We start from the raw sequence: 12,425 nt of genomic DNA, 5'->3' as shown, positions 1-12,425 counted from the left end.
CATCACCCATTTCAATAGGACATTATTTGTTCATTCATTAATTGTCATTTATATCCTGCCTTTATATCCATCGGATCACCTAAGAATTGAAATAAAAATAATAAAACGGTGTCTTCAAAGTCATATCAAGTTGGTTCAGACTGGCTCAACAGTATTAACAGTGAGAAGGATCTAGGTGTTCTAACAGACCGCAACATAAGTATGAGCTAGCCGTGTGCTGCTACTGCCAAGAAGGCCGGTGCATTAACAGATTTATCTGTAAGCCACCTAGAGTCACTGTGAGCGAGTAGGTGGCTTTATAAATGATCTAAAACAAACAAGGGATAGCATCAAGATCACAAGCTTTATATTGCACCAGTGAGGTCAGACTCGGAATACTGCTTTTGGTCACCACAGTACAAAAAGGATGCTGAGCCCCTAGAACAGGGCTGGCAAACTCCCAGGCCGTGGGCCGGATGTGTCATGTGCTGTCCAGGCCCATGCCCGGTTTAGTGAAGGGGAAACAAGTTCCAATATGTCACATGATGCTGCTGTGATGACGTGAGTTTAACACCCCTGAACTGGAAAGTGTGCAACAAAGATGATAAGGGATCTAGCAGTGGTGGGATTCAAATTTTTTTTACTACCAGTTCTGTGGGCGTGGCTTGGTGGGCATGGCAGGGGAAGATACTGTAAAATCTCCAGTCAGAGGTGTATTTGTCAGTTCTCTGAACTACTCAAAATTTCCACTACCGGTTCTCCAGAACTGATCAGAACCTGCTGAATGCCACCTCTGGGGTCCAGAGGCTAAATTGTATGATGAATCATTGTGGAATTGGATGTGTCTTGTCTACCAAAGAAGATTAGGGAGGACATGAAAGGTGTCTTCCAGTACTTGAGGAGCTGTCATAGACTCTGAACCGTGGGCTGTTCCCTTGCATGAGCCTTGGTGTGGGTCAGTATGGGTTCTGTGAATAATTGTATCTGGAGCTACATAGGTATTAGAATGTTAGGTTTTGTCTCTACTGGTTTGTTGGATTGCTACTACGGAGATCTTCTTTGCATGAGCTTAATGTTGTTAAATGAATCATTCATTATAAATTGAATGAGCAAGCGAGGGGAGAGGAGAGGAGCAACGGCTGCGGCATTTAGTAAACGTCCTACCATCCGGCAGATTGAGAAGAGTTAACAAACCGGACAGATTGCTCTTTGAGCAGGTTGGGTCTGCTCTCTGCTGGTCTTCGCTCTCTACTGTGGTATTCAGAGGACTAGCAAAGTTCAAAGAGGCGCAGTCCCAGAATAATGTTTCATACGAAACATTTCCTGGACGATCGGCAAACAGGAAGAGACGACCAGTTTGTTTCGTCACTTCACCCACTTTTACTTGCGATATTCAGTATTCAATACTGAATATGACTATCCGGAAACATCTCCTGTGTCCTCTCCTGTGGGCAGCAACCGCGCTCTGTGTTGCGAAAGGTAAGGAAGTTCTCCCTTTGCTGCGCCCCCCTCCCCCCCTCCCCGGGGCCGTTATTTTCCGCTCCGGGCTCTGATCTTGGCTTGGCTGGCCGAAACGGAGTCGGGTCTTCTTAAAAACGAGCCTCTCCCTGTGTACAAGAGGTTGTTTGATAGGGGTCTCGTCCGTTTTGGCGACCCAGGCTGCCTCCTCGGATGCCAGGTTAGACAGGGCACAAACTTTTAAGGAAAAAAAAAGAATACAAGTATGTTGTGAGGATTTTATGATGCACCTGAGATGGCATTGACGGCAGGACAAACTTTTTAGTCCTTCCGCTTCTCGAGGACTGAAACGTTCCCCAAAGATCAACTCTAGCACTTCTAACGCTCTCCCCACAGCAGTTCTGGCGGGCCGATAACAAAGCTGAGAATGACAAGAGTCCATTGGAACCACAGCTCACGTTCTGTTAAATTGCGTCTTCTACAAGAATCCAAGGATTAGTTTTATAATATGTTACCTGGCAAAATATCCGTGGAATTCTGATCTCTTTTATGGATAGCGATTACTATCAGATCAATAGGATACCGTTTCTTTGAATGTAGCGGAATTCTGCTTTACTGGCTGTAAAATTAGCCAGACTTGGCCACTGTTGTTCTGTTATTCTATTATCTCAGCACTAATTACACATTACTTGTTCTGCTCTTTATTTTATTTATTTTATTGCAGTGTTTTAATTTTTAATTTTGATCTGTGCAGTAAAAAATGGAAAGACCACGCGTCCATTTTCTCATGCCGCCTCCCCCCAGCAAGGGAGCGTTCAGGGTTGCGGTTGAGGCGCCGGCTCCGGAGTGGTGCTACAGTCAAGGAGTGAACCTGCAGGGCCGGCGCCTCGAATCCCCCCTGCCACCTCTTAGCATCCCAAGGGGGCCAGCAGAAAGGCGCTAAGAGACGGCAGAGGGGCGGTGTGTCGGACGCAGCTGTGGCAGCATGTAACGTGCCACCGCTTCCGCATTGGGGGCGCCGGCTCTGGAGCAGTGCTAGTCAATGGGTGAAACTGCAGGGCTGGTGCCTCGAATGCCCCCCTGCCACCCCTTAGGATCCCCGAGGGGGCCAGCAGAAAGGCGCTAAGAGACGGCAGAGAGGTGGCGCGTCGAACACGGCCGTGGCGGCATGTAACATGCCACCGCTTCCGCATTGGCGGCGCCGGCTCCAGAGCAGTGCTACTCAATGGGTGAAACTGCAGGGCCGTCCGGCTCCTCGAACACCCCACTGCCACCTCTTAGCCCCCCTCTGCTGGCCCCCTTGGGGACGCTAAGAGGCGGCAGGGGGGCGTTCGAGGTGCTGGCCCTACAGGTTCACCCATTGACTGTAGTAATGCTCCAGAACCGGTGCCTCGAATGCGGCAGCACGTTGGGAAAAGCCACTGCCACCGCTTTCCCAAAGTGCTGCCGCTGTCGCATTCTGTCTGTCCATCCATCCATCCACCCAAAAGGTCTGTCTGTTTGCCTGCCTGCCTTCCTCCCTGCCTGCCTGCCTGTCTCTCTATCCATCCATCCATTCATCCATGTTCAAAGCACCGGCCCGCAGGCACATCGGGAAAGTAGAGCAAAGCCAGTCTGAGAGGGAGGGAGGGAGGGAAGGAGGGAGGGAGAGAGAGAGAGAAAGAGACAGAAAGAGAGAGACCTGATGCATCAGATTGAATGAGGCCTAGTTTAGACTGAGGCCCTTTTCCACATTGAAACATCTTTGCCAGCACATTGAAACCTCTTTGGTTTCTATTAAAGGTTTTGTGGATGAAACATGGCCAAGACTATTAGGAAGCTCTCACATTTTGTTGAGGCTTTAAACAGATCCATTGGACCAGATCTCCACCCTAAAAATTACTTTTCCCCAATGTATTACAGTGCCAATCCTGAAGAAGGCAAAACCAAAATGAACTGGTAAATTACAAGGAGAACACACACAAGCACACACGCCCTTCTAACCCTGCTGGAGCAGGTGATTGGACTAGAATAGATATCTCATCATCTTTCTTCTCCCTCCCTCCCTCCTTTATTTATTTTTCTTTCTGTCCCTTCCTTCCACCACCACCCCTTTCTTTGTCCCTTTTTCTTTCTTTCCCCTTTCTCTTTATTTCCTTCCTCTCTTTCTTTGTTCTCTCTCTTTCCCCCTCTCAGGCTCATCCCTTTGGATCAGGGATCGCCAAACTTTTGGACCTCAGGGACCACCAAACTCATAATTTTAAATCCCGGAGACCACTAATATGAATTTTGACTGACGGTGGCTTTCTGGCGTTGGTGGGAGAGAGAGAGAGTGAGAGAGATCTGATCCAACCTCTCTCTCCCACTCTCTCTCTCACACACAGGCAGGGGTGGGATTTAGACCCCTGATCTAAAGCTGTCAAAACTCCCAAAACTGGTCAAGTAGCTCTGGGGAGGCCAGTCATAAATTAGAACACTTGCTAAACAACGGGTCATTTAAGTGAGGACCACTTGTATTTGGTTTGCCAGTCACCTGGCCATGCCCACCCAGTCACATGACCAGCAAGCCACGCTCACCCAGTCATGTGACCAGCAAACCACACCCTCAAATTAGGCCACACCCACAGAAATTTGAATTCCACCCCTGGGTGGGGTGCACCAAGGATGAGTTTGTAGCACCAAGGGGGCAACGGACCAAAAACGTTTGGGAACCACTGATTTAGAGCAAGCAAAGTGGACTTTCTCTGGGCAATTTAGATAACAGGAACCATGCTGGATCACACCTTTTCAAACCAAGTGCATAAGCTCCAGAAAGCAGTAACACTTTTCCCATCATTGGGTAAAGGGGTTTCAGGGTTTAGCGACCCTAATCTAAACAGAGTTGGCAGTGAAACATAAGAAACTTTGTGTCTTTGGTTTTTGTGTCTAGATCAAAGTCACTAAACCTTGAAACTCAACCCTACCCAATACATACCTACTAACCCTGAAAGCCTAAACCAGTATACAATATATTCTTCTTCCTCCTATTGTCCCCCTCCAACAACTGAAGTTTAAGGCATACTACTTTGGATAATTTGACATTATTTTCATGTTTATATTCTGCCTTTCACTCAGAAATATTCATAGCACTCCCTACTCCTATCCTTCCCTACAACCACTCAGTCATATAGGTTGGTGTAAGAGGCAGTGGCAAACACAAAATCCCTCATGGCAACTCGTAAATCATTCCTATGTCTGTTCAGAACCCCGACAGCTCACATTAGCTCTGCCATTTTATGTTTAATGCCATTCTATGTTTAAAAATCAAATGAAATAAAATGGTCTTATTTACACTCATTAAGTGCATTTTTACTGAAGGGAAACTGGGAAAATTGCTTCAAATTGGCTTTCATTTTAGCTGCAAAAAAAAAATAATTTTTTTTTTTTATAATAGAAACTTTTTTCAGTTGTTGGTACACAAAGGTTGGATTTATTTAAATCAAAGTAAGTGATGTGTAACATAATCAAATTAACAAAAAAGTTGTTTTCTGATGCATGTCAAATGGTTTTTATAATCTTGTTAATTGACTGGTTATTTATTTATATCCTGCCTTTATTATTTTTATAAATAATAATCTAAATAATTAATTAGTTAAGCAGTTAATTATAACTATTATACTTAAAGGACATAATTAAAAAGTTTCCTTCCATATGTTTTATCTTGTGCTGTCCAGACAGTTTGGAGTTAATGGGATTTGGCATAGTTAGTTAGGAATTGAGAGCTGTTGAATTGAGAGTTGATAAGGATACCTAATGAACCAATAAAAAAGACTTTGTATGGATGCTTTGTGGAGTTGCTCTGTCTGCTTTATACCCATCCAGAGCATAATAAGCAGAACATATCTATTATTAAAGGTAAATTGTAAATTAAGAATATCTGATAATTTCTGCTTTAAAACACTAAATTAGATTACATGCTTGAAAATTAATTGCCTAGAAGAGAGGTATCAACACTTCCTTTGTAAAGTTTCAGATTGTTTATAAGCCCCCAAACACTATATGAAAATAATTTAACTAATATTGCTTTAACTAATAGTATTATTAATAATAAGAAAACAATACTAATAGAAAATAGATAAATTTTACCTTCAGGATTAAGGACTGGTATGAAATTCTACAGAGATCTCAAAAGGATAATTGAGCCCAGTTGACCTTCCATCATTCATCAACACTCTTTTGATCCTCAACCATCTGTCCATTCCCACCCTTGAATAACCACAGCGGCTTTTAGTGGTCAGTACTGACCAGTTTGCAGAACCCAACTAGAATTTAGAAGCAAGGACTAACAGAACACTTCCTAAGACTTTAACACTGATGCCAGTTGTTTTAGATGGATTGAGTTCAGGCTTTTCTAGCACATTCTCCATTTTCTTCATCGCCCAAGAATTTAGCATTTACAAGAAACATTACAGCATTCGAAAGGTTGGACTTCACCAAACAGCTCCAAATTACTGTCTTGGTTTCAAGCTACTGCTCGAATAATGTTTATATGTTGTAACTACAGGTTGGTTTTTCTGATTTATCTAACCTGTTATGAAAGTTCTTTAAAACTGAAAAGTTTGGACATTGTTTCAGATGCTTTTAATTTGTTTAGTAATATAGACTGCTGTAATATGAAGAAAAATGTTTCTCTAAGAAAGAGAAAGTAAATATCTAGAGCACATCTTTTTAGTTCAATACATGGATTATACTAGTACTATACTAAACTTGTACTCCCACTAGTACTAGTAGGTCAGGAATGAATCAGAATAATGTTCCTGTGTCAGCAGAAAGAGAAAAGAGAGCAGGAAGTTGTTACAATAATTAGTCCAAGCTGTAAAGTTCGTAAAATAAGGAAGTGAAAGTATATGTGAGGGTGGATCAGATGCTAGTCCTGTCCCAAGTGAAGTTTCTTATACCATTTTAGCACTCCTAAGTCAGCAAAGGAGGAAAATAGAACACTTCCTTGGAAAGTAGAAATGGTAGACTGGGGGTTTCCAAATGTGATAGAAGTCCCAGGAGAGAAAGTGAAACTCCAAGGAAGAAGTAGAGAGAGGCTCAAAGTGAAAAATCTTTAAGGGAGTGAGAAATTCCTGAGAGAAAACAGGAGTGAAAAGCCACAGCAGACAAACTTGTTTGTGGGGGTCCTCGGTGCTCTCTGAACTTGGTTGTTTTGTTGCAGACATTTCTTTTCCCAACTAGGTAACATCATCAATGAATCATCTAAGCAATGATAATGCTACCTATTTAGGTAATAAATCATCTGCAAGAAAACAACCAAGCTCAGAGAACACCAAGGACCCCGCAGTTCAACTCTGAGGTACAAATATTCTCTTCTATTGGTACAAACTTGTTTGGTATATTTATGGAACAGTGTGTCATTGTATAGATCTGAGATTTATTTTATTTATTTAATTGCTTACAGGATAATAGGTATAAGTATATACATAGTTATGAATACATGAAATGGGTACCTATAAGAAAAATAAAAGGAACAATAGGACAGGGACAGTAGGCACATTGGTGCACTTATGCACGCCCCCTACAGACCTCTTAGGAAAGGGGTGAGGTCAATAGTAGACAGTCTAAGGTTAAAGTTTTTGGGGTTTGGGGAAGAAACCACAGGGTCAGGTAGAGTATTCCAGACATTGACCACTCTGTTGCTGAAGCCGTATTTCCTGCAATCAAGTTTGGTGCGATTAACCTTGAGTTTGTATCTATTGTGTGCTCTTGTATTGTTATGGTTGAAGCTGAAGTATTCATTGACAGGTAAGTCATTGCAATGTATGATTTTATATACCATACTTAGATCGGACTGAAGGTGGCATAGTGCTAGGTTTTCTAGGTCTAGAATTTCAAGTCTGGTGGCATAAGGTATTCTATACCGAGTAGACGAGTGGAGAACTCTTCCTGTGAAATATTTCTGGACTTTCTCAACTGTGCTAATATCAGATACGTAATGTGGGTTCCAGACTGATGAGCTGTATTCGAGTATTGGTCTAGCAAATGTTTTGTATGCTCTAGTTAGTCATGTGATATTACCAGAGAAAAAGCTACGTAGGATTAGGTTAACAACTCTTAATGCCTTTTTGGCTATGTAGTTACAGTGGGCTCTAGCACTTAGATCATTAGAGATGAGTATTCCAAGGTCCTTTACATAGCTTGGATCATCAACAAGGTCTTGACTATTCAGCTTGTATTTTATTTTCTGATTTTTTTGCCAATATGTAAGACAGAGCATTTATTTGTTGAGATTTAAAGTTGCCATTTGTTTGACCATTCTGATACATAGTCAAGATCTTTTTGAAGGGTAGCAGTATTGTCTGTGGTATTGAACAACTTTACATCATCAGCGAAGAGAACGCAGTTGCTCTTAATATGATCACAGAGGTCATTTATTGTAGAGTATGAAGAGAGTTGGTCCTAGAACACTGCCTTGGGGGACACAACTATTGACAGGTACAGAATTTGATAGGACACTCCCAATTTTGACCATTTGTTGTCTGTTTGACAGGAATACTTCTATCCTGTTATGCAGTTGTCCAGAGATACCATAAGATTTTAATTTTAGTAGTTTGTACCACTGAATCAAAGGCTTTACAGAAGTCTATGTAGATTGCGTCTATTGTTTGGCCCTGATCAAGTTGTGTAGTCCATATGTTTTTGCAGTGTAAGAGTTGCAGATTACAGGATAGTTTTTTTCTGAAACCAAATTATTTATTGGAGAGTAGGTTGTTTGTCTCTAAGTGGAGGATAATGGATTGGTTAATAATTGATTCCATGACTTTACAGGTGATGCAGCATAAGGAGATTGGTCTGTAATTTTCAACTAGGCTGGGGTCTCCCTTTTTGAAGATAGGGGTGACCGTGGCTTGTGACCATAGGTTAGGCGAGGAGCTGGTCCTGAAAGATTTTTCAAAGATTATGCTTAGAGGTTCTGCTATGGCAGTGTCTCAGGGAACAAAATTTCAAAACGGTTTGAAATATTTTTTTTTAATTATGGTCTATATTACAGTAGTAATATAATGCAGCAGGTTCTTGATGTCTAAAATAGATGATCTACTATAGGAATGTGGAGTTAAATATCTATTCAGGAGCATAATCAAATGCAGATATGAGATACCAAATATCTCCAGAAAGGAATTCTGAGGAGAAGGCAGCACTTGCGACAACTCAAGTAGTCGTCTACAAAATGACTTGATTGACATGGTGCACCAAGAGCCTTTTAGAAATCGATGGACAAAATTATTTTAGGCAAAATTGAAGCAGTGTGCAGCAGCAGTCAAAAAAGCCAATGCAATTCTAGGTTGCATTAACAAAGGGACAGAATCAAGATCACGTGAAGTATTAGTACCACTTTACAAAGCCCTAGTAACACTTGGAATACTGCATCCAGTTTTGGTCACCACATTATTAAAAAGTGTTGAAGCAGTGGAAAGAGTGCAGAGAACGACAAAGATGATTAGTCGGCTGGAGGCTAAAACATATGAAGAACGGTTGCAGGAATTGGATATGTCTAGTCTAGTGAAAAGAAGGACTAAGGGAGACATGATAGCTGTGTTCCAATTTGTGTTCTTTAAGGGGCTACCACCAAGAAGAAGAAAGCCTATTTTCCAAAGCAACAGAAGGCAAATCAAGAAACAATGGGTGGAAACTCATTAAGGAGGAAACCAATCTAGAAACAAGGAAAAGTTTTCTCCCAGGGAGAACAATTACTCAGTGGAATGGCTTGCTTTCAGAAGTTGTGGGCGCTCCATCAGTAGAGGTTTTTAAGAAGAGACTGGATAGTCACTTGTCTGAGGTGGTATAAGGTTTCCTGCTTGAGCAAGGGATTGGATTAAAATATCTCCAAGGTCTCTTCCAACTCTGTGATTCTGTTATTATGAATGTACTGTGGAGTAACTTACAGTATTATTTGTAAGGAACATTGGTAGCAATTAAATAATGTCATCTCAAGTCCAGAGTCAAAGAAGCTGACTTTACCACCAGTTCAGATTATTCTGAACTGCAATATTTCAGCTATGTAAACAATTAGTTTAACTAGAAGAGAAAAAGCTGCAAACTAATCAATAGATTCAACTCTAATGACTAAGAAAGATATAAAATTATTCTTAGGTTATTGTGGACAGTTTATATCTAATTTTTCCACTAAAGAACAAGGTTTCAAATTCTTAATTGAGAAGAGTAAACCTCTAAAGCTTCATTGGATTCCTGAATGCTAAAAAGCCTTCTAAGAGTTTAAAAATTGTTTTCTGTAGTCAGTTTATGTTAAGAACTCCAGACTTTAATCTTCCATTTCTTTTTATGTATCTGATGTGGAATTGGGAGAAATCCTGTTGCCACACTTTGAGATGGGGGTATTCAATTTTGTATTATTATTATTTAAAAAAAACTCTTACTTAAATAAAAAAAGTATTCAGAAAAGAAGGCCTGTGCTCTGCAGCAGGAGGTGGAAAGTTTTAAAGTAAATTTCGATACATGTGTATCTATTAAAAAACTGATGGGATTGTAAATTACTCTAGTCGTAGAATACCAACTATTACTTTAGATTGAAAACATTAAAGACATCAACTGAAGACTTACCTGCTGATGTCTCACACTATAACTATGCAGGTTTGTAATTCAAATCAGTAAGGAGACAACAAAAATGGATGGTTATCTCTTTAGATAGGAAACTGATTCAGAGAATTCTATCTGCAAAACAAGAATCAATGAATTCAGGGGAAGGCTTGGGGAACACACCCTACCCTTCCTAAAAGAAGAGTTATGTGAGAAAATGGAAAACTGATACCTTCTATCCTGTTATGTAAGCACCAAGACTTACAAACTCTACTTCCTTGCTGATAATTAGTTGAGAAATAACTGAGTTTTACCAACAGAGAACCTTTCATATGTAGGGAGAAGTTACAAAATGTATTTTGAAATGGGTGAGGGGCTAGAGAAAAGAAAAACAGCTATCCAAATGTGGCTAAATTAAGCAGTCTTGGGCTGCTGAAGCAAGCGATGCATGATTCAGACTTGAATGTAGGGGAGCTGACATAGTAACTGATACACAAAGAGAAGAATGATATAGCCTGCAATTTGTCTCCCATGCAGAGAGAAGGAGGAGTAGGGAGATCATCTAAAGCCATCAGAAAGAAGATTAAAGTTGTGCTAGCTGGTACAGGTTTGTCAGCCAGGTCTTATCTGAAGGCCTCGATTTGGAGAATTTAGCAACAGTTAATGTAAGGGCTCTTTTGAGAAATGGAAAATTGAGATCACCAGCAAAGAGATTATTGTCATCTTCCCGGTGTTTTTAGAGAGGTTTTTTATTATAACAAACTTCCTAATATCTAAATTTAAACAGCTTTAAACTAAATACTAAACCTATGCTATATTGTACTACACTTAACACTAATCAATATATCTATGCCTCTGGGTTGATCTAGTTCCTAAACAATCCTATGGACATTTCTGTTGTCCTTTATTGCCTGAATTTATAACATTAATTGGCTTCTGATGCTGCCAGCTACGCTGAACTGCTGCTGGAAACACTAGTAAAACCAGTTTCTCAGTTTGCACTGGGAGGGACCAGGGGGCAGGAGTCTTATCAGCTATTGGCTGGCCTAGATTTTCAGTATCTCTGCAGGAATATTGAGACTGCTGGGTTCTGCTTTCCCTTTTGTTATGTCTGTGGAACTGGTGGGGGTTCCCAACCAGGTCCGCTGTTTGAGCGGGAGCACCAGCCGCTCCCATTGGTTGGCTCCATTTGACAGTCGGCTATATAAGCCGGCTGTCGGGCAGAGCCAGCCCGTTGTCGCCCGCTAGTCTGCAAGTTAGCAAGCAGACGCGACAACCCTTTATTCCCCGCAATAAAGCCTTGTTAGTTGTACGCTCTGGTCTCATGCCTCTTCCTTACCATCGCTCCACAACACTGGCGACGAGGATGGGATGGTCGAAGGCTAGCCAGACACGTCTATTCAAAGAGCTGTAAATCACTGAGAGTGAAGTCACAAGCGCTGTAGCCACAGCCGCGCAACGCTCACAAAGAGCGCGAAATTCAAACCACCATTACTCGAGCCGCAGTCACTGAAACGAGCCCCGGCGCCGTAGCCGCGGCCGCCAACGCTCACCAAGAGCGCGAAATTCAAAAAGAGCTACGTAACCCAGAGAGACAGTCACAGCCTGCGCTCTTTTAAGAGCGCGATTTCAAAGACGATCGAAGAAGACGAACCTGACACTTCCCACGATGAATGCTAATCCACCATTCCCGCCATTCAAGCCAAGCGAGGAAACGTGGGACTCCTACAAGAATCGCTTCAGCCATTTCCTCGATGCCATCGGGTTAGCTGACGCTGCAGAACATAGGAAGAAGTCTTATTTCCTCAGCTATTGTGGGGCCGCCGTTTTTGACACCGCTACAGCGTTAGTCGCACCACGCGTCATCAGAAGCGTCCCATGGGATGAATTACAAGAAATACTCTCCAATCACTACGCGCCAAAACCATCCCAGATCGCTAGAAGGTATGCATTCAGAATCAGGAAGCAGGCAGTGGGGGAGTCGATCAACGAATACATGGCTGCCCTGAGGACAGCTGCCTTACAGTGCGGTTTCAAAGAATATCTGGAAGACATGCTGCTGGACCAGATCGTCTGTGGGGTTAGAGACCTGAGACTCCAAAGACGTTTGCTGGCAAAAAAGGACTTGAATCTGGCCCTAGCCATGGAGGAAGCCCTGGCTGCTGAGCTCTCTGCCCAGTCAGCAGCTGAGATTCAGGGCACTCCATTAAAGCCCAGCAGCCCAACAGTCCATTCTGAAGAAGTGCTCAGTGAAGAAGACCCCACAGACTCGTCAGACATCAACCGCCTTAAGCATCAGAAGCCTTCACAGGTAGGAGCGGGACAGACAAACAACTTCAAACAACCGTCCTTGTGCCTAACCTGCGGAGGCTCCCACTCTAGGGCATCCTGCAGGTTCAGAAACGCCATCTGCCTGAACTGCCAAAAGAAGG

At 42.2% G+C, this 12,425-nt stretch overlaps 1 protein-coding gene across 2 annotated transcripts in view; it reads left to right on the top strand.

Annotated features, from left to right (window-relative positions):
• The first annotated feature begins 1,188 nt into the window (after positions 1 to 1,188).
• The window catches only part of LOC113444447 (uncharacterized), a 37,810-nt gene continuing 26,573 nt past the window's right edge, over positions 1,189 to 12,425 (top strand). The window contains exon 1 of one of the 2 annotated variants that reach the window (XM_026713224.2): positions 1,189 to 1,458. In XM_026713224.2, the coding sequence (XP_026569009.1) occupies positions 1,392 to 1,458 (67 nt within the window). In that variant the 5' untranslated portion in view covers positions 1,189 to 1,391. The remainder of the gene's footprint in view (positions 1,459 to 12,425) is intronic. The other variant, XM_087926128.1, reaches the window with a different exon arrangement.

Source organism: Pseudonaja textilis, chromosome 2 (assembly GCF_049901715.1).
Source record: "Pseudonaja textilis isolate UNSWEBS1 chromosome 2, rPseTex1.2, whole genome shotgun sequence".
In the NCBI taxonomy this organism is placed as follows: Eukaryota; Metazoa; Chordata; class Lepidosauria; order Squamata; family Elapidae; genus Pseudonaja; species Pseudonaja textilis.
This window is presented reverse-complemented; position numbering and strand designations above follow the sequence as displayed.